This window comes from Crassostrea angulata, chromosome 7 (genome assembly GCF_025612915.1).
Source record: "Crassostrea angulata isolate pt1a10 chromosome 7, ASM2561291v2, whole genome shotgun sequence".
NCBI classification, from domain to species: Eukaryota; Metazoa; Mollusca; class Bivalvia; order Ostreida; family Ostreidae; genus Magallana; species Magallana angulata.
In genome coordinates, this window is record NC_069117.1 from 40,573,222 (window position 1) to 40,594,439 (window position 21,218).

A 21,218-nucleotide genomic window follows, 5' to 3' on the forward strand; every position below is an offset into this window, starting at 1 on the left:
GCTGATATGAAAATTTTTATCTATGCTGTAATATTTGAGTTCCTTATACAAAACTACCAATATCATCGTAAGGTTTTGTTCACACTTGTTACATTTCTTTATCAGCTCATAACAGATTATTTTAGGATTTTATCACACTTAAGATAAAAGCAGTGTGAATTCCCAAATCAAATCATTAATTGGTTTGAAAACAAAGTTAGAACCATTTTAACAAGAGCTTGGACTTCGGGTAGTGGTGTCAAACAGCAATGTGACGGTAATTAGGCCTCTCTATTTCATTGAAGGCCACTCAGCCATGGCTCTTTGAAATCAACAAGATTTGTCTGGTTTTTGAGCATAGACTAGGCAGTCGTTGTATATTTCACTTGAAACCAGCGTCATTTTTAACTTTTTTGATGCAAGAAATACATAGTTCAATCCTACTGATAGTCCAAGGCCTTGTTAAAATGGTTCTAAATCCAATGTTTGTTCAGTTGAATACCAGAAATAATTTTATGTATTAACTGGTCTTAACTTCTTTCATATCTGCTTCAACTTCATGTTCTTTGTTATCATCTTATTAATATTATCTCCAAACTCTTGGTATTGGATATTTATATTTATAATTGGTACTCAATTAATATGTTATTTGTTAAAAATACTACGCCAGTAAGTCTGAGGTGTGATCAGATTACGTTCATTAAATTTGAGTAGTTTTTTTTTTTCATCGATATTTCTATCCATTCATCGACTGACTTGGTTACACTTTGTAGGGAGATCACCCACTCATGTTCAACATAGTAAGTGATTCCACCCGTTTAACCTCTGTTTTAACCTGTGGAATGCATCTCTCTCTCTCTCTCTCTCTCTCTCTCTCTCTCTCTCTCAAATTAAGAATGTCTGCCACAATTTTGACAAATGTCTAACACATATGCCATGCATTCCTGGCCTAAACAGACAATCCCTCAAAGTCGTATGACTATTACATGTATTATCCCTACTTGTGATTTTCTTATATATTAATGATTAATGCTTTGATACATAATCTTTTCCACACAAAAGCTTCATATCCTATAATTTGGTTGACTGACCCAAACCAGTATTATAGTACTTTGTCAATCATAAAAGACATATTTTAAATTTCTCAAAAATTTGTTGAATTTGCTTCAAGAAGCTTGAGGTTAGCTTCAGGAATTTTTTTTCCCTGCCTTAATTAAACACTTCATGATAACAACCAGGCACTTTCTCAACACAAAGAATATTGTTTGTCTTCAAAGTAATATCTTTTTGAATTTTTAATTATTCTGAGTTTTATTTTATGTAACCATTTCATCTCCAACATTCTTTGTACTCCATTCGCATTTCATTTTTTTTTTTGTACCCTTGCTTAGAAAACCCATTTAAGTGATTCACTGCTTACCTTTCTCATTCTTATCGAATATCAATAAATAAAACTGCAGCCTTACAAGGGTTGTGAATTGGAACATGCATGATTACCTCACTGTCACATTTATCACTTACTGTGGAATCATTTAAATTCATTGGGGCCAATTTTCGTGGACTGTGGTTTTTTTTTCTTATTTGTGGGGATGTAATTTTATGGATGCGTCGGTTTTCAGTTTCACTAACAAATATAACTCTTGCTAAATTCGTTTTCGTTGAGGATGTAAATTTGTGGGGGAGGGCTATATATACCCACAAATACAATGAAAATTGAGTCACCATGAAATCTAATGATTCCACAGTATCTACTCAGATCATCAATTTTGCCTTGATTTGCAGATGACTGCCCATGAATTCCTATATTATGATTTAGTACCGGTACTTCACATTCAATATGAATAAGAAGTTAAATAATGATGATGAATTCTAACCTTAAAAAAAAAAAAATCAGTAATATATTCAAATTTATTTTATTTCATTTTTTTAAATTGAATTTTTTATTTCTTTACAGGACAGGTGCGGGCTCTCTGTAACTACACGGGTAATCCCAACCCTGGGGGCGGTCGCCCTGCCCTGCGCTTTCAGAAAGACGATGTGATAAAACTCTTAAACAATGATGCACAGTGGTGGAAGGTAAGAAAATATACAATGTTTAAAAGTTTCTCAAGTTAATGTTTAAAATGATATTGATGAATATTTTCATCCTACTTGTCATTTTTACAAAATCTCAAATAAAAGGTTTTGACCCAATTTAAATTCACTTCAATTCAGTTATGGTTAAAGGGAAGTAATTGGCCCTAATTCAAATGTACCCTCAATATGTGAGGGCACATAGGATGACAATGAAATGGACTAAAAATTCCTAATCATACCAGTATTGGTTTTTTATTTACATTTAGTAAAAAGATATTTTTAAAAACACTATTGACATGCATATATCACAAATTGAAATAACTGGATTTTCGTATGGGGTACTAAATTTTGTGGTTTCTTTTAAAACACAAAAAATTCAATGGCCAAAAAGTATAAACAGGTATGTAAATATCATCAATCAGAAAAAGGAAAAAAAAAATTGCCAAAAATGAAAAGTCTCTTAATTTTTGGATATAAAATGCAAAGTTTATCTAACAGACACCCCCCCACCCCCCCCCCCCCCCCCCCACCCCCCCCCGCCAAATTATAGGGCTTATGAAAGAAAAACAAAAGTATGAATGGCATTATAATCATAATTGCACATTACAGGGACTGCTGAATGGAGACGAAGGCTGGTTCCCTTCACAGCTGGTTCAAGAAATAGAAAACAAGGTATGTACTAAACACGTTGCTTCTCCTTTTGAAATTGAATGTACAAGGAAGTTCAACTAGATTGATTTCTGAGATTCCATTAATACTGTAAACCGAAATACTTTTGTTTAAAAACAGAAGCATAAATCATATGAGGGTAATGCAGTTTGGTAGGTTTTCATTTTTTTTTTGGTAAAAATTTTTATTTAAAGCATGAAGCTTAAAGTATACTTGCCTCAGTCAGCATGTAAAACTATATATGTTTCAATAGCCCGTGACCCAGAAATGCCCTTCTCTGCCAAGAATGGTTTACTTTTTTTTGTGTGTGTGTGTATGGTTTATCCTTCATCAAATATTCAATCTTTGGCTCCAATATATCTTTAAGGAAATAAGAATTCAAAATTTTTATGGGGGGAAAAACAACAAAATGAACAATCTTATTGAAAAGATTATTTTCAGTTAAAGATAGGACTTATACCAAACCCAGTATTTTTAGTTACCGGTATACTCTTTTTTGGTCATTAAATAAGATCAAAATGATATTAAAAAAGAAAATAAGCAATGTTTTTGGAAGATTTTTCAAAATATTTTCAAGAAAGAATATGAAAAAGTTTAAAGTTAGCTTAAACAACAGAGAAGATAAGTAAATTGTGATGATTATTTTTGTTGTATTACTGGTGGTCATAAATGAAAAAATATAGACATTTACTAAAGAATGCCAAGGAATATAAGTCATGTAACTTTCGAAATTGCATTGATGACATTCAAGTAAAGTAAATTACTACAATTACACCCTATGAATACATTGATTTTATGTTATTGAGACACTAAACTCTTTTTTGTGTTGAATAGGGTTTAATAAGGAGAGAAAAGTTAGATTTAATATACGTAAACTCTATATACAGAAAAAAATTCTTCTCTTGATGTTTGTTGTTGAAACTGTAATGGCGATTTTTGTATTTTCTTTATTTTTAAAATTCTGTGCAGAAATATGCAAGTTTGTAAACTGTAAATGAAAAATATATGTGGACGTCTGTAACTGCTTTTGAAACCAAGGACAACCATATATTGATGGGCTTGCAAATGAATGTGTGTAATACATGTACATGTACACGTGATGGCTTTTTATTGTCACCAGATTCGGAGAAAACCCTCCTATTTGGATGTGAAAATAAGGTCTAGAACCGAGAATGGAACCCCCAGTAATATATCACCTCCCCGCGCCCACTCCCCTGCTAACAATAAACCTTATGTCAATGTGGTGGACGATGACCGCTCCTCCGATCAGCTCAGTGTTTATAAATGGTATGTTGTGCTGGCACTGTTGTGTAATGAACACGTGATTTTATGCACCTATCCTTATTTTGAATTGGCTTGTACCTGAAAATTGTTGTTCATAAAGTGAAGAATTTTTGCTAACTTTGAGAGGTTTTAATTGTAATGATACAAACAGGTTAAAGATTCTTGTCTTTCTTTGGTAATTTAAAGAAATTACGATTTAAAAAAAAAATTTGTTTGACAAATACAAAGATTTTGAAAAGCATTTTCAATTTTTAAAAATCTGGGTGTTATAGGTTCGTCGGTCCGATGGGTAGAGACACTGCGAACCACAGAATGGAACATATGCCAAACGGGACGTTCTTAATACGAGTGTCCGAAAATCCAGGAAGGAAAGGCGAGCTCTCCTTGAGTATTCGGTAATTAAGTTAAAATATTTTATTATGTTTTGACATTGCTTTGTTTATCATTTCCATACTCTCTATTTTACAAAATCCGGAGGAGTACTGAATAATTAACTTTAAGCTGATAAAAGTTTTGAGTTATTACACTCAAATTCCTGTAAGCTAAACTTTTGTAAAAGGGGGAGGGGGGTTCCATATTTAAGGTACTTTTACATGTGCTTCATAAAGGATGTACTGGTATTCTGAAAATCTTTAATATTTTATTTAGAAAAAAAAATAAAGCACTGTCAGTGACAGTTTACAATAAGATGGAGAAGATGGACATGTAGAGTATCACTGACTATTAAAATGTCCAAAAATGACATAGGTATTTCATATTATAGTGAAGGAATTAGAAGGCGGTAACTTTTTATGTAATTCTCGGTTATTTTTTATTAGGTTCTTGTTAAACAAATATGTTTTTCCGATCAAAACTTTTTTAGTCGTTGGTTGTCAATGACATTTCTATTCAGGTTGTATAAAATCAAGGGGGACAATGGTTTAACACAAAAAATGCAGTTAGAATTGAGTATTAAAAACATGAAATTAATGGCTATATCACCATTAAATGTGTATTTGACAGCCAGTTCTTAGCCATAAATTCAAATTATTTATTTTGTAAGTTGAACAACATATTGAAATGAAAATTGATACAGTGACTTATGCTCACAGCCAAATTTGCCTATAAGGTAAATTTGTTGCTATTTTACTTAAATAAATAAATTGTCAATTTATAGCACGGTAATCACCAAATTTATCTTAAAAGACATTAAATAGTTTCCTGCTTTGGTCACAGTTAACTACATGTACATGTATAACTGTTTCTCAGGGGAGTGATATAAGTGCTTTTTGTCCTAGAGTTCAACTTGCATGTATTTCATTTTACTTTAGATGACTTTACTTTTAAAGACTTGCTGTTGTTTTTTAAATTGAAAAGTTTCAATGTAGGGAAATTAATTTGTATACCTTTTGTTTCTTCAACAATAAGGAGAAAGATGTCTCCTTTTGAAGTTACTTGTTTTTATTTGTTGTTGATATTTTACTTTCTACTAATGTATTTTTTTATATACATGTATGTACATGGAAAGCAATCATATTTGTTAACTAAATGAATTGCAGAACTGTGTTTACTGATAATTTTCAAATTGACGATGAATAAAGTGTCCGCTAATGACAGCTATTAAATTTAAATAAGATTTTGTATATAAACATACAAATATAAAAATGAAGAATACTTGTAGTCAGTATTAGGCTTTTATACTCTTCGTTAAATGCATTAGAAAGATCGGTGTACATTGTAGTATATGTAAAAATTCCATGTTAGTGAATATCTGTCTATACATCAGAACTTTTATCCTTATATCTGTGCATGTTGTTACTGTCATTCTTACAGACGAATAGTACATACATTGTATTTAAACTGTGGCATTATTTCTTGCATGAAATGTCATTCAGTGATACAATTTCTGCATGTCCCTGTATATTTTAGGTATGATAACCAAGTCCGTCACATCCGAGTGGAGAAGAATGCGGAAGGCTTGTTTTATTTAGCCGATACTAAATTCTTTTCTTCTCTTCCTGTGAGTATATTCGCTGGCTCAAGACTTGTAGCCTGTCATATAGACCCCCCAAAAAACTTGCTCATCAAACTGAGGACACCCTTCAAACCCCCACCCCCACCACAAAATGAGATTGTTAAATGTTTAAGTATAAAGTGAAAGGGACATACCGGTAAGCAGAGGACATTTTGGTTCCATAATGCTGTTGGGTTTCCTCAGTTTCCTCTTCTATAGTTACCTCATCATTGACGTCTGCTGTTATAGAAGTGTAAGTACTTTTAAGCAGAGTAGCATGAACCTGTTCAAACCAGCTCAAGCTAGTCTACTGTCACTGCATGCCGACTCCAGATCAAACTCAGGTAAAGTGGGTTATAATTTGTCAGTATAATTTGAATTTTAGAAATAACAGTGTTCAACATATTAAAGTTCGCAAGGATGAAGATGGATTCTATAAAATTTGTGTAGACAAGAACTTCAAATCTGTAAAGGTGAGAGGAATAATCACATGAAAGGGTGCTTCCAGGAATGAAGCATCATTTTCCTTTGTATGTAGACAGGCTACCCTTTTAAACATTCAGAATTTTCATGATACATGTAATAATAAAAAAAAAATCGTGAAAAATATTGATTGACTATGTATTTAATGTATTTAATGTATTTAAACCATTTTAATTTGTAGCATTTTATTTTCAGGAATTAGTAGAGTTCTATCAAGAGAACTCATTGGCAGACAGTTTTCCAGGAGTGGACACTACCCTGAAATTTCCTTTCAAAACTCAAAGTGGAGGAGGTGCTAGTAAGTTAATTGAGAAGTAATAAAATAAATTTTAATGTAGCATACAAGAATTGTGCACGATACACATGTACTCATTAAATGAAATTAAGAAATTAACTTTATATGAATGTTAGTGTGTATAGACTTTACTGGTGTCTGTCTTTTGTTCCAAAGGACCCAATTCTGGTAATTATGTTGATAAATACGCTTACCTTGAGGTTTTTTAACTGTTTCTCATGCTTTGCTTTAAGTAATGATGAATTTAAAAATTAGTTTACAAATTAATATATATTTTCATGCAGAAGTGATGAGATGATCTTTGATTATTATTTTAAGAAATGATCTACCGGTATTTACTACAATGTATGCTATATTGGTTATAATTGATTACTAAATATAATATCAGTTTAAGCAGAAAAATTAAAAAATTGTAAGGGTTACTAAATCTGTAGTTGATATAAACAGAAAAATTAAACATTTTAAAAAGGTATCAAGAATTTTGCTTTTATTGCCTCGAAGCCTAAAAAAAAATTGGAGTAAAAAAAAAATCAGTAACTTATGCTTAAATTTTTAGATTCAGCATTTCATGTTTATTTATTTGATAAGTTGTTTGTTTCTCTTATAATGATTCAATTGATTAATGCTTATGAAATCTTTTTTTCATTTTTTATCAAAAACAATCTATTTTTGTTAAAATAGAAAATTGTCAGATTGCTCATTACAAATTATATAAAATATTATACAATTTTGCAATCATTACTTTTTTAAAAGTTTATTATAAAGGCTAGTAAAAAAAATTGTGATGTTTAAAAAACAAAAGATAGAATCTGTAGACAAATTAGATCCTACAAGGAATCCTATACTAAAGATGACTACTTTGGGTGTACAGATACCCGCATTCTGGGCTACGCAGAGGCGGTCTACGACTATGCAGCGACGGCTACGTCTCAGTTATCCCTGTGTCGCGGGGACAAGGTGGCCATCCTGAGCAAGACAGGAAGTGATAAAGGCTGGTGGAAGGGAGAACACTGCATTTCGGGGAAGGTTTGTCAAAATTATATTCGTGCCTTCTGAAATTAAAAAAAAAAAAAAAAAAAAAAATTGAAAATCGAAATTTGTTTTTTTTATCTTTCATGATTACATTACTTAGTTGCATGTTGTCTTTTCAGAATGGTTATTTCCCATTAGCGTATGTAAGAGAACTTGACGACGATTGATCAGCGATGAAAGCTAAAAGACGTATGCAAGACCTCCAATCACCATTGTGTTGCTAAGTTTGTAACCATGTGACCAAGCAATATCGGCCAAAAGGATTTATTTTCCCGTACACGATTACAGCAAGTACAGTGCAAGTTGGCGACAACAGCTACTGTGATTTGTTGTACCCCATTGACCAGCTTCCCAAGTAGAGCTACCAGAGAACACTCTTTTGTTACACCCTGTGTATCCACCATACCTTGCATTATTATTATTATTTTTTTTTGTTGCAAAATGTGCCATTCTCATTGATTTGTAGATTGACACATTGTTTAGGAAACTCCGTGTAAAACGTGAAGTCTCTCGTCCGGGGGACGTCTCCTGTACTCTGTGATATTTATAGCAATTACATAGTTAACTCTGTTAATGAATCATCACCGCACTGACAGTATTGTTATTGACGAGCAGCATGCATAATAACCCTACGTAGTGGAATATACATGTATGTATTGTTATTACATTCCCCAACCATTCCATGCCTGGGAAATCCTTTTGTCAATCTTCTCTTGCTGTTCTTTTAGCTTAGATGCTGTTCTAGAAACGAAGCTTTCCGTCTACTTGGAATAAGGAAATTTTGAACTTCACTCAAATCTAGTCTAAATGTTATTTAGCTGCTCTAAGTAAGATTGCACAAATGATATTAATTATATTTGCAAACTAATGCATTAATATTTGCACACTCATCTTGCCTCTGTATGAAATCCACCTGAAAATGAAGATTTTTTTTTAGCCTATTGTACCTCTGACAGATAAATTCAATAAAGTTAGTATTTGATGAAGGGTTTATTGTCCCTCTGCTAATGGATATAACTCTCATTTGCAGAAATTTCTGAAATAAATTTGTGAGATTATGATGATAAAGTGAAATTTCTGTAAAAATTTGCCCAGCATGGTGTTCCAGAATAGGGTGCATTTAAATCATGTATTTTTTTTAGTAGAAGTTGATTGGAGAGAAAAGAGAGTTGATGTATCTTAAAGTAAAGCTCTGATTTATTAACAACACATTTATAATTACTTAGTACCAGTTAACATGGTTTTTTTTCATTTAATTTTTCACCCAGAAAGCATTATAAGAAACCCTCATATATGTACAACCTATATCATTTCTAGACTTTTACCTTCCCTCATATAATATGTATTGTGGAATCTGTCCAGAAAAATGTTAACAAATTTATCTGTGTACATTTATTTGCTTATATAAATATACATTTTCTGTGTATTTTTTCTTCATTTTGTTAGAATTTGTTTGTGTTTGATAGTTTGATTTCTGTATCTAGGCTAATATAATGGCATAAGAAACAAGCTTGAATGTTGAAACTGGTTACTACTAAGACCTTTGTGTAATTAATTAATTAATTAATGGTGACACCAGATATATGTATATTTCATTTGTATTATAAGGTTAACGACATTATTATTTACCACCTACTGATTATAAAAATAAAATTCAATATGTCTCTGTTTTCATTTTATGAAAACTAATTTATTTTTAAATTAAAAATTCATGATTAATTGATGAAGGAGTTGTGTCTCTATACTGTACAACATTTTTACTTTGAAGCGGTTTGTTTATCATTATAATCATAGTATTGAATAAAGGTGTGATCCGATTCTTCCATACAGTTGGTATTAAATCAATGTACTGATTAACTATCAAAGTTTGTTTTATGTATTTGTAAACAGCCCCCCCCCCATTACTACAGGTATACAAAGAAGTCAAAATATGTTATCACCATAGCTGATCAGTTATCTTGATAAGTTGGGATGATTTGTTGAAGAGTGCTATTTATCATGAACTTGGTTAATAAAACTTATAAAAACTTTTGGTGTGTGTCTTGAATATTAATATCGATAATGCATATGATTAAAGAGTTTAGATTACACGTACGGCATATCTTCGTACAGCATTAAAATGATCAAAGTACTGAAGTACTGAAAGCCGGGCTCTTTTGGTGTGTCTTTATGCATATTGTGTAGTAAAGACTGAAAATATATATATCTCTCTCTCTCTCTCTCTCTCTCTCTCTCTCTCATGCTTTTAATGTCGGCAAAGCATCAGAGAGCGACCAAATTTTGTAAGCGGCTATAAACAAAAAATATGTCTGTCTAGTAGAAGTTAAAAAGTTCAACAGTTGCTGCCTTGAATTTTGCAACAAGCATTATATATTCAATGCCCGTTTCTTCATCGCGCAGCAAAGTAGTTTATGGAAATTAATGCGCATTGTATGTGTCCAAAATGCATAGTAATGTTTTAAAAACACGTTATTAATAAGAAAACTAAAAAAGATAGACAATTCATTAGAAATTTCAAAAAAAGAAACAAAATGCCAACACTTTTGACAAAACGTGGCTTTTTGTGTAACTATTTGGTATAGCGGAAGCTTTACCTTGACGCTGTTTGGTTTTTTGTTTATTTGTGCTATTTATAGTAACATTGGCGATTTGCCTGCCTATAGCCAGGACAGCCCGGCTAAAAAACGACGTTTCAGGTTCAGTTGAAGTAGATTATTATTGGGATGAATGTTTTATCATATTTCACTATTACACTGGAGAAATCCAACAACAACAAAATCATTCTCGGATAATGACTGATGTAGAGTTAATGCGGCATGGTCACAGTTTTTTTTATGTTGTTTAAAATGCTCAGTAATACATTTCTAATGATCAACCAAAATATAAGTGTCAGTCGTAGAATTGTAAGTACGACACAGAGCTCACAATTCTTTGTTATGTAAACAAGCTATGAAGGTTCGTGCCATGTTTTTATTTACATTTGTTCAAAATATCAGTAAAAGTTCTTTTTAAGCTGATTCTACTATCTGCTAATTCGTTTTGAAAAAAAACTATTCCTACGTTTATCACATTTATTTTAGGTCTAAATCTGGAATGTTCTTCTCAGCATTCAAAATGTAAACAAAACCATTACCCGAGCTTTGTTTACAAAACAAAAAATAGTGAGCTCTGTATCTCTTTAGAACTCGTTTGGTTGACTATTAGAAATGTATTGCTAAAGCATTATACAAATCAAAAACAGAAAAATAAATTCTGACCAAAATCGTTGAGATAAAAGTATTAAAATATTAAAATAGACTATACATTAAGTTAATTTTAGCACAAGTACCGATATGTGTAGCGAATAGTAGGGTCAAGATGTAGTATGATCCAGGTATTTAAAGCTTGATATATTCGTTAAGCAAACCTTTCCAGTGACAACTTCCTGATGATGGGTATTGCAGGTAATTTCTATAAGATTTCTAAGAGATGCTCGATGAAGTTGGTGCATGTACCAATAGCGGAATTACAATTTGATTACAATTTTAGAGTACGAAAATAAAGATAATTCGCTTAAAGTGACCGATGAGGCCAAGAGGCATTTTGATGAGGATGGATGCATAATAGTAAGGTACCCGTAACTTATTAATCCATTGACTACGATCATTCGTCTATTGTCCATTTGGCAAAGGATTCTAAAGCTCTGTTTATTTTACATAAAACTGAATTCTTGACTTTCCTCGAATCGGTGTTTTGATTTCAGAGGATTGTTATCTGACTCCGAGCTACAGAAGGTTCACAGAACTGTAGAAAACCCAGAACTTGTGAAACATCAGTACGGAGTGAGAAAATATGAAATAATTTTGCACATATAGAGAATAATATGCACGGGTGTGTCGGTCAATATTTTAACTTTATTATTAATTTCGTAGAGACCCGACAAGAAAGGCAAAGAACCAAAGTTGGTTTTATGGCAGCATCCAGGAAATGACGTCACGGGAATGGTGGCGCGCTCTAGAAAAGTTGCAGAGACGTGTCAAGAGGTGAAGAAATGCATCATGTCAGACATCTTTTCTTTGACTCGGAGAAGCACTTAGTTCTGATAAATATTAGGGCACATATTTACTCTAGTTGTTAGGGGGAGAGGTTTACCATTACCACACAAAGTTAATCACCAAAGAACCATACATAGGAGGGACGTTCGAATGGCATCAGGATTACGGGTAAGATCACAGAACAACCATTGACGCAACCATTGTTATTTTTAAGCCAACAGGTTATTATTCCATTCTATAGGTACTGGTATAAGTATGGTTGTCTCTTTCCTGACATGATGACTGTATTTGTTGCTTTAGATGACTGCAACAAGGAGAACGGTTGCTTGCAGGTACATTAAGAAGGCTGGGTGGTCTTGGCCATTTTTAGACATTATCTAACTCCTTCTGAAGAAGAGCTCTGTATAAAGATATAGGAAAATGTTCATGTTTTAAAACTAAAATATTAGGACTTTGTCTTTACTAAATGTTAGTTTATGGCCAAAATTATCAAATGTCAAAGTTTAGAGTAGATTTGATGGTAAATATGTTGATCAACCAACCTCTTAATATATACAACTTTTTTTTATCTGTTTACTGTGGTCATTTTGTCTATATCCTACACTGTATATCTATCTATTGTGCGTCATGTTTGAAATGAAAGGTCCTGAAAAGCTCACACAAATGTGGGCGGATTGACCATTTGATTGTGGCTGAACAAACCGGAGCTGACGTCGAAAGAGTTCAGGAAATAGAGAAAGTGTGTGATCTGATCCACGTGGAATTAAAAGCAGGTTATAATCTTAGACCATATACATTAGGACGTTTCTCTAGCAACTCTAACTCCATTACCGAACCATTGATTTTCAACAGATAACAACAATCCTCTCGTTTTAGGCGATGCTTTATTCTTCCACTGTAACGTGCTTCATACTAGTAGTGACAATACAAGCGGGAACCAGAGACGAGCACTTGTTATAGCATACAATAGGGCTTCCAACGATCCGGGCCCACACGAAAAACATCCAGGATATACTCCTCTACATACAGTACATATTTTACATATATTAATAGAGACCAACAAAAATATTAACATTTCTGAATTGCATGCATACATTTTTCATTTCGTGTTCATTTACAGGTTGAGAATTCTGCCATAGCGAGTTGCGAAAACTTCAGTGACTTTTCTGGCAAAGACTTTTGGGCTAAACAGCCTCAAGTGTGATACGACATGTCAAAACTGAGTGAATTACACATATCATAACTAAGTGTCATTTGACAAACTGAATTACGCAAATTATATCTATAGTATTACTCTTTGTTAGAAGAAAGTGGTACACAATGATTAAAAACATTAGAATAATGCAATGTATATTTCATTAATGATTATTTTTCATCGTTTTCTGCATGGGTATATTCAAGATCAACTTCAAATTGTAAATTTCGCTTTAAGACGCTCTCCGAATGGCCCATGTCATTTGATAGGTAAGAGCCGCGTCACTGTAGGGACTCTTCACCAAAGAAGGGTCGTTTGTACGAATGGCCTTTATGAAGGCCCCCAGTTCGGTCAGATACGAATCGTCGGAAGGAAAAGTGAAGTCTTGGTCCTTGTTGGCGTCCTCGTTATTGATACTGCGGACTCGTAGAATGCAGTCCTTCTCGTACGGTTCGATTAGCGACAGTTTGAGGCCGTCTAGCTGAACGTCTATATTGGCTTCGTACCTTGTTCCTGGAAGGGCAACTGAATGCATCAGTGTTCCCAGCCCGCCATCTTTGAATCGCCAATGACTCATTGTAACTCTTGGGATTCTTTTGGCGGGTGTAATGTCGTCCTCGGCTTCTTGGGGTACGTAGTCTAGATGACCTGCGCCGCTAGGATCGGAATCTTTGAGTAGAAGAGTATGAATCGTGTCTACTTCTACGTCACTAACGATATAGCGCGCCAAGTCGCAGAAGTGAGTGGCCTGCTCGACGATTGGTCCTCCGCTGAAGTCTTCGTTGAACCAGTACTTGTTGATAGCTTTAGTGTATGCAAAGTAATATCGCGCGTTCAGTGCCATCACCTTACCCCCATGTTGCTTTATCAGTTCCTTCATCTTGAGTATGCCAGCATGGTATCTGAAAGATGTGGTACATTTATGAATACATACTTAAATATTTCACTTGGAGATGTGAAAACGTGACGATTAATATATTTAAGCTATAATTTACTATACCTGAACATGTATCCCACAGACAGAATAACATTCTTCTCCTTACACGTCTCCGTCACAGCTTTAGCGTAGGACATGAACTCTTCTGGTGCCAAAACCGAAAGGGGCTTCTCTACGAACACGTTTATTCCTGCTCGTGCAAATTGAAGCTCCAGATCTTTACCCTCACCAAAAGACCCTCTGTAGGCAGGTGGTATTCCGATGAATACTGCGTCTGGCTGCAGTTTAATGAGGTCCTTGTAGTTCTTGAAGATTTTACAATTTTTGTAAATACTGCCATACTTAGCAGACGACTGTCTAGTTTGGAGAACTTCTGTAGCTAACTTTTCATCCAGTTCTACGATGCCTACGACTTCGATGCCGCCAATCTGCTCAAGGCGGGAGGCGTGGTCCCAGGGCAAATGCGGACGACCAAAATTGATAGCACCAGCGCCAATGAATCCTATCTTCAAAACCCTTTCTGCCATCTGAAATTAAAACGTTCACATGGTAAAGTTAAAGGTCAACTGTGATTAAAATACATGTACTGCAGACGAAACACATATTTATCCCCACCTTAAATTTGCAGCAATATATTTCCAAACTCCCAATAGCACGTACTTTCAGACTTTAAAATTCCTATCAATCACGTAAATAGTTCTGTCGCTATAAAGATGACCCAAATATCTTCAACCATCTCCAGATTTGTTTATTTGGCACGATAAGTTTCGATGAGGCGATATTTTTTAAACCATGGAACATGCTAGATAATTGAATGGCGTGTTGTATCTCTTCTTAGATAATGAGATCGAGAAAAGGCGTATGTTATTTGATAAAAAAAAATACTTGCAAATAAAAACTGCAGCATATATATAGTATACAAATACACAGTGCTTTACTGCAAGTAGTCTGATATTGGAATGAGTTACATATATATTGTCAACGTACAAGTACCCAGTAACATATCAGTTATTGTTTAATGCAAAACAAGAGTGCATACGTAGAAGTACAGGTATAAATGACAATTTTATACCTGTACATTATCAGTATTTCTATTTTCCTTTTCGCTGTGTTCATCTCTGGTTTATTCATTGCGCTTCTAATAGGTATTCAATGTATAACGAAGGGATATTGAACAATTTTGAATCATTTTAAATTAAACTAGTTACATGTAAATATATATATTGCTAGACGACAATGAAAGTGAAATGAATCATATTCACCTTACTAACAACATATAAAAAGCCTGTCATGTTGCACCTTAAACACTTTTTTGAAGAATTATCTTTTCTTGATGAAACGAAGAAAATTTTAATTTTGTCAAAATATATGCGGTTAATGATTTATTTTATTTCATACTTTAATTAAGAGAAAATGTATGCATATATTCCTTAAAAGATTTGTTTAAATTTCACATTTTATGGCACGCCGAATTCACAAAATTTAGCTAAACATAGTTTCACGGTTGATAAATTAGGTTTATCTACTGTTAAATATAGTTTTCATCTGTAAAACCATATTTAACTGTTGTAAACTATATAGTTTACCGAAGCTAATTAGAATTTTTCTCTGTTTGTAAATAAACGTTAAGACTTAACACTATATTTTGCTGATAAATATCCTGATTCATATCTGTTAACTATAATTTAGATTCGTTAACAATTCCCGGTAAATTGTTGTTTCTCATAATTTAAAAAATCGTCAAACAATTGATAAACTATGTTTTGCAATCGCTAATGGTCGTTTTTAGTTTTAATTAAAGTTTATGAATTGAATATAGGATTGACGGACGAGATGTTAAACTTTATATTTTATTTAGTCAGCTCGAGATGACTAGTTTAAGTTAAGTTAGAATGACACTTCAAACGCGCTTCCGTCAATGGCAATATACATAAGTAAGACACCTCTGCACAGTTGCTGTAGATATAAGTGGATGTGCTGTCATATATTGCATGTACACCGCTGCAACCTTGTCTCCTTCCCGAGTCATAAACAATAACTGTGCAAACTAAATTTACATCCGCATATTAGGATACCAGATCTTGAAGCTAGTATATACATACTAATATATATGTTGAACATATATTTCAATATATTGGGTATTCACTGTTGACCTAAAAATTAATGTTTTGCTTGCTGACTTTCCTATTTGCTTTTAATCTTGTTTTATTATTAAGTAGGGGAAGTTATACACGTCAATATGAATAAATAAACTACCACTACACTTACCACACGGAGGTTTATTAACGTGCTTAATCAACGTGCATAATTACACGAACACGTAACTTACATAAAAGTTTCAAAAGAAGTCGTATAAGATAGACTGTTATAATCTGTGAAAGTAATTTTACCATTAAAATAATAAAACCTTTAAAAAGATACCTCTTTTGGATGTATACTTTTTTTAAACTCTGGTTTCGTCTGAAAGTGTCTTCTTGAGAAAGCATTTGGACAATGACCCAAACAGACAGCGCCTTTAAGGACGACAAGGTCGTGCTCTTCTTTAAGTGGTATAATATCTTCAGCAAAAACACTTATCGCATTCTGAACCTGCAGACAGAAAACTCGCCAACCAAGTATATTACTACAATATCTCTTGCCTTGAGTTCTTGGAGTATTTCGTCAACATACTTAACAATTGCGCTAATAGATTTCTTAAAGAAACCTCTGAAAAAGTCATTTTTCCAGACAAGTTTTCAAATAGATATTGTCACATTATCTTTATGTGCTTCGCTTTTCTGAATTATTTCATTGAAGTTTTTCACTCCATGGGACTCTAAGTGCATATGGTATTGGCATTCGAGTATTTCCATTCTTGTCTGATTTGATTGTTCGTTTCTTTGATTCAAATGTTCTTAAAAGATATCCAGATAATCTTCCTTGTGTTCTGTTTTGACTTTCTCCCATACAATTTCACCCAACAGTTCTGATAAGAACTTTATAAACTGGTCATCTACAGATTTTTCCCCCATGGCCCTCCACTTGCAAGAAGAACTTCTTCAAAAGTATTATCCTCACATTTCTGATGCACTGTTATGACTGTCGTGTTATCTAATAGAAAATATAATTTGTGTAAGTTGGGGAAATTGCCGCCCGCCCCCCCCCCCCCCCAAAAAAAAATTCCTGGATCCCCGCATGCTTTTGAATGCGATTTTTGTTTACCTTAACATAGAGAACTTAAATGTGGCATGGGACACCCACATATTGTGACGCACTTCCTTTCTTAAATAAGTGATTTTAGTTCAAGTATTATTTTATAATTTTTTAGCAAAATAGCAATGGGTGAGAACGTAAACTACGAATATAAAAGTAATCAGAGTTTGAATATCGCTGGGGCTTTTATAGTTTTTACCTATTCAAAAAAAAACAAAAACAAAGAACCCCCCCCCCCAAAAAAAATAAAAAAAATTCACCCAAACACCCCCCAATACCCCCCCCCCCCCCCGCCAACCCCCCCCCCCCCCCAAAAAACCAAACATTGTAAAACTTGAAAATTCTAAAATAGGGAAAGTATTTTGTTTATGATGTACTTTTATCCACATTAATATCGGCAGGTGTCCATACCACCTTAATATGAAGGAATAAATATTGGCCATCTTTTTACTGCTCACACAAACTCATTGATGATTTCTTTTTAAAATAGAAACAATTTAAGACAACTCTATAATTCATATCATAAAAACCTGATGTTAAGGCATTTTGTAATAGATTTAACATTTGAGAACAAGAACTTCGTAAATCTGTAAAAGGGGAATGAGGCGATCGATAAATGAAATAATTTCAATCGTTAAATTTTCAAAATAATGATTAAATAAGTTTGATATATGAAATAACGAATTCAACAAATTTGCTTAATCGATGGTATGTCATATGTAACAATTATTAATTTTTGTTCCATTTGTGTTGTATATATATATTTTTTTATTTATATTGTATATGCATGTATTTTTAATTTGTATTGTGTAATTTTCTTTTGTACTGTAAATGCTCTATTTGTGTTGTATTTTTATTGTATAAATTTTGACTTGTTTTTTATATAATTTTTCAGTTGAATTTTATCATAGGAATTATTTATTATGGTTTATTAGGCAGGATTATATTGGTTTAATCCACTACCTATATCAAACTGAATTATTCCAAAGGCGTCTCGCATGCATTCAAGAGCTCATTGATCTTGATCTTTTATTGTGTTGTATTCCCTGAAATATAGTTAATTTCCTGCTTTAAAATAGCTGATTTAGACGAAATGAAACATTGTTACGGAGAAGAATTTAAAAGGATTCATTGTGTCAACAGAATGATTTTTATTACAGATTTAGGTCACCCGAGTTGGTCTGGTGACCTTTTGCCGTTTGTCCGTCTTCGTGCGTTGTGCGTCGTTCATAAACAATTTTACATTTCCAACTTCTTGAAAACTACAAGCTCAATAGTTACCATTTTTTGGCTTGAAGCATCACTAGAATATGAGAAATCTAAATTGTGAACTTTAGACCTTACCACCCCAGAGGGCCCCATTGGCAAAGCCACATGTGTATATAAAAGCCATATTTTCAACAATCTAAATAGAGTTAGACCTTTCATCTCACTCTCTGTTATGTATGATATACGAACGATAACCATACATAACATAGAGCGAGATGAAAGTTTCTAGTTTTAATTATATTGTATTTTAAAAAATCGTCTTCTTTACTCCCATACATGTGAACAAAGCTAAATGCATGGTTATGATGTCCATTAAGTATGGTGGCATATCTCTGCCCTTGTGTGCAGGTTATTTTTCTATCAAATATGTCGACATGCAAGATAAATATGTTGACATGCAAGATAATTATGTCAAAATACAACATAACTATGTCAACATGCAACTTACATATGTTGACACGCGAGATAAAAATGTTGACATGCAACTTAGTTATGTTTACATGCGAGATAAATATGTTGACATGCAACTTATAAGTTGAATGTCAACGTAACTAAGTTGCGTGTTGACATTAATATGTTGCATGTCAACATATCTATCTTGCATGTTAACATAACAAAGTTGCATATCGACATAAATAAGTTGCATGTCGACATAAAGAAGTTGCATGTTAACATAAATAAGTTGCATGTTGACATCAGTAGGTACAGCGTATCTACAATCTTGGATGTCACATGTTGGCGATATTTGAGATTTTTTATAACTCTTATTTGATTGCAATTTTTCTTGCATGTCAACATAGTTATGTTGCATGTTGACATTAACTATCTTGCATGTCAACATCTTTATCTTGCGTGTCGACATAATTAATAGAAAAATAACTTCCACACAAGGGGCAGAGATATGCCACCATAATGAAGCCTTCTGCCAAAGTTATATACTTGTAATTCATGGCTCCTTGGTCAGGTATTAGACCCTAAGGCGGGATCAGTATGTTCAAACAGTGGGCATGTATTAAATCTTAAAAAACTTCTTCTCTACTCTCATATAAATTTGAGAAAAACTAAAAGCATGGTTATGGCTAAAACAAAGCATTGTAAACGACATTTAAAGTACCCAGATAATGTTGAGTAATTTTGCAATAAGTCCCAAAAAATACTAGCATTCAAATGGATTTTTCCCCATTACAAAATTAAGGAATGCAATTTCGTTCGTGTTAATTTCTCCGGGTATATAGGGCGAAGTGAAGATGAAATCTTTTGATTTTTGTCATATATTGATATCAATAGTTCTTCACTAAAAAATGTGAGCATTTATTAAAATATCAACAAAAAATGATGTAAATATTAACCTGGAACAACCTATATAGTAATCTTAGTGCAGATTTTTTCATATCTAATAATGTGAATGCTTTAGCGATACATGTATGTTATTTAAAGTGAGGTTTTTCCTCTGAAAGATTCTGTTCATTTCTTCTTTGAAATTTCATATAATTCTGTCACAAACTCTTTGATTGAATATGTGAATGACCATAACATGCCATTTATTTGGTTAGGATTTTGTATCCCTTAAATAAGATAGCTTATTTTAACTTACAGAGCCATTCGTTTTCCTTATTCTTCCTTCTATTTCCATATTGCATTTCATTGTTATTCTATTATAATTACATCCACCAAGTATGATTCCCTCTACTTCTTACGGAAACTTAGAGTCAATTCTTAGCTCTATAGAAACAGCCAGACTGAAATCTACACGCCTCCTTTATCGATTGGTCGAAATCTACAGCGGCTGAAACTGGCAGGAAACTGACAGGACTGAAATCGACACACCCTGTTTATCTATTGGTCGTATTTAACCTACAGTGACCTTAGAAAAATCACGGAATGCACGAAATAATCATGATGATACTAGACTCAGTCTCAAAGGAGACAATTTGACTGTTTCTTTAAAGCTAACGTACTTATGTACATTAACAGTAATTTAGTGAATTTTCCTCACGTTTTATAACCAATTTATTACTTAGTTAAAAGAAAGATGTAAATATAAACAATAAACATTAATGCTTTCTGTGATGATTCATGCGTGCTATGAAGGTACCGATAATTGCAGAAAAAATGTACATAACCCGCTAACGCGGGTTATTGGTTTTCTGCAATGTATTTGTTTTGCAATGCCACTACCTTCATATCCCGAATTAACCACCAAAGAAAGCATTTTATTGTTTTAATAAACTATTACTGCATAATGTTATGTTTAAAAAGTTTTTTCAAAACTACAAATCCATACTATTGCTACATAAGTACCTTGATTTCTAAGAACGACTATAGGCTATTTTGCCTGTTGTTTAATTCATGTTAGTTAAATATTTTTTTTAACCTATTTTTAGGTTATGTCTTAAATGAAAAATAATAATTGAATAAATCGCTTCTTAAACTATATGTGTCATTACCTTAGCTGCGACTTTTCTTATGAAAGTTTCTCTTTGTTTCTTCATACGTCTGGAACTGTCAAGACATATCTAATATCATTTTCTTAAAATATGATTCTGGTTGTAACGCGCTTTTTGATTGGCTAAAATATTATTTTATATCGTAAAAAGAATGTTGCCTACGTATCAATACGCCTGACGTTACGTTTGAATTTTGTACAATTTTACGTCATTTTAAAGGGCAAATGACCGTTTTTATCTACAATGAAGCATTGATGAAGAGCTAAAAAATTATAAGCAATGAATTCAATATTTATTAGTTTTATACGATATAAAATGGTTTGAAACAGTTTA

General features: G+C 33.0%; 3 protein-coding genes and 1 pseudogene across 12 annotated transcripts in view; 2 read left to right on the top strand and 2 right to left on the bottom strand.

Moving 5' to 3' along the window:
* Positions 1–9,843, top strand: part of LOC128192196 (protein vav-like) — a 30,992-nt gene extending 21,149 nt beyond the window's left edge. For 5 of the 9 annotated variants that reach the window (XM_052864695.1, XM_052864692.1, XM_052864697.1 and 2 more), the window contains 9 exons: positions 753–779; positions 1,934–2,055; positions 2,665–2,727; positions 3,845–4,011; positions 4,281–4,403; positions 5,917–6,007; positions 6,680–6,782; positions 7,651–7,805; positions 7,931–9,843. In XM_052864695.1, the coding sequence (XP_052720655.1) occupies positions 753–779; positions 1,934–2,055; positions 2,665–2,727; positions 3,845–4,011; positions 4,281–4,403; positions 5,917–6,007; positions 6,680–6,782; positions 7,651–7,805; positions 7,931–7,978 (899 nt within the window). In that variant the 3' untranslated portion in view covers positions 7,979–9,843. Of the gene's footprint in view, positions 1–752; positions 780–1,933; positions 2,056–2,664; positions 2,728–3,844; positions 4,012–4,280; positions 4,404–5,916; positions 6,008–6,386; positions 6,475–6,679; positions 6,783–7,650; positions 7,806–7,930 lie in introns of all 9 variants that reach the window. The other 4 variants (XM_052864698.1, XM_052864699.1, XM_052864700.1 and 1 more) reach the window with 2 other exon arrangements.
* Positions 9,844–11,147: 1,304 nt separating this feature from the next.
* Positions 11,148–13,108, top strand: LOC128192203 (L-proline trans-4-hydroxylase-like). 2 transcript variants are annotated; one of them, XM_052864711.1, is made up of 9 exons: positions 11,148–11,254; positions 11,340–11,421; positions 11,554–11,632; positions 11,723–11,833; positions 11,922–12,013; positions 12,087–12,177; positions 12,489–12,618; positions 12,722–12,873; positions 12,966–13,108. In XM_052864711.1, exons 1-9 carry the CDS (start codon positions 11,239–11,241, stop codon positions 13,047–13,049), a joined length of 837 nt encoding a protein of 278 aa, XP_052720671.1. In that variant the 5' UTR covers positions 11,148–11,238; the 3' UTR covers positions 13,050–13,108. The 2 variants fall into 2 exon arrangements, with proteins under 2 accessions (XP_052720671.1, XP_052720670.1); XM_052864710.1 differs by having other exon boundaries at positions 12,722–13,063.
* Positions 13,109–13,272: 164 nt separating this feature from the next.
* LOC128192202 (uncharacterized) lies at positions 13,273–14,783 on the bottom strand. The gene is made up of 3 exons (XM_052864709.1): positions 14,593–14,783; positions 14,041–14,504; positions 13,273–13,942 (listed from the first exon to the last, which is right to left on the bottom strand). The coding sequence occupies exons 2-3, from the start codon at positions 14,502–14,504 to the stop codon at positions 13,273–13,275; spliced, it is 1,134 nt and encodes a 377-aa protein (XP_052720669.1). The 5' UTR covers positions 14,593–14,783.
* A 1,603-nt stretch (positions 14,784–16,386) lies between these two features.
* LOC128191331 (uncharacterized) lies at positions 16,387–18,562 on the bottom strand (annotated as a pseudogene).
* Between the last annotated feature and the right edge of the window lie 2,656 nt (positions 18,563–21,218).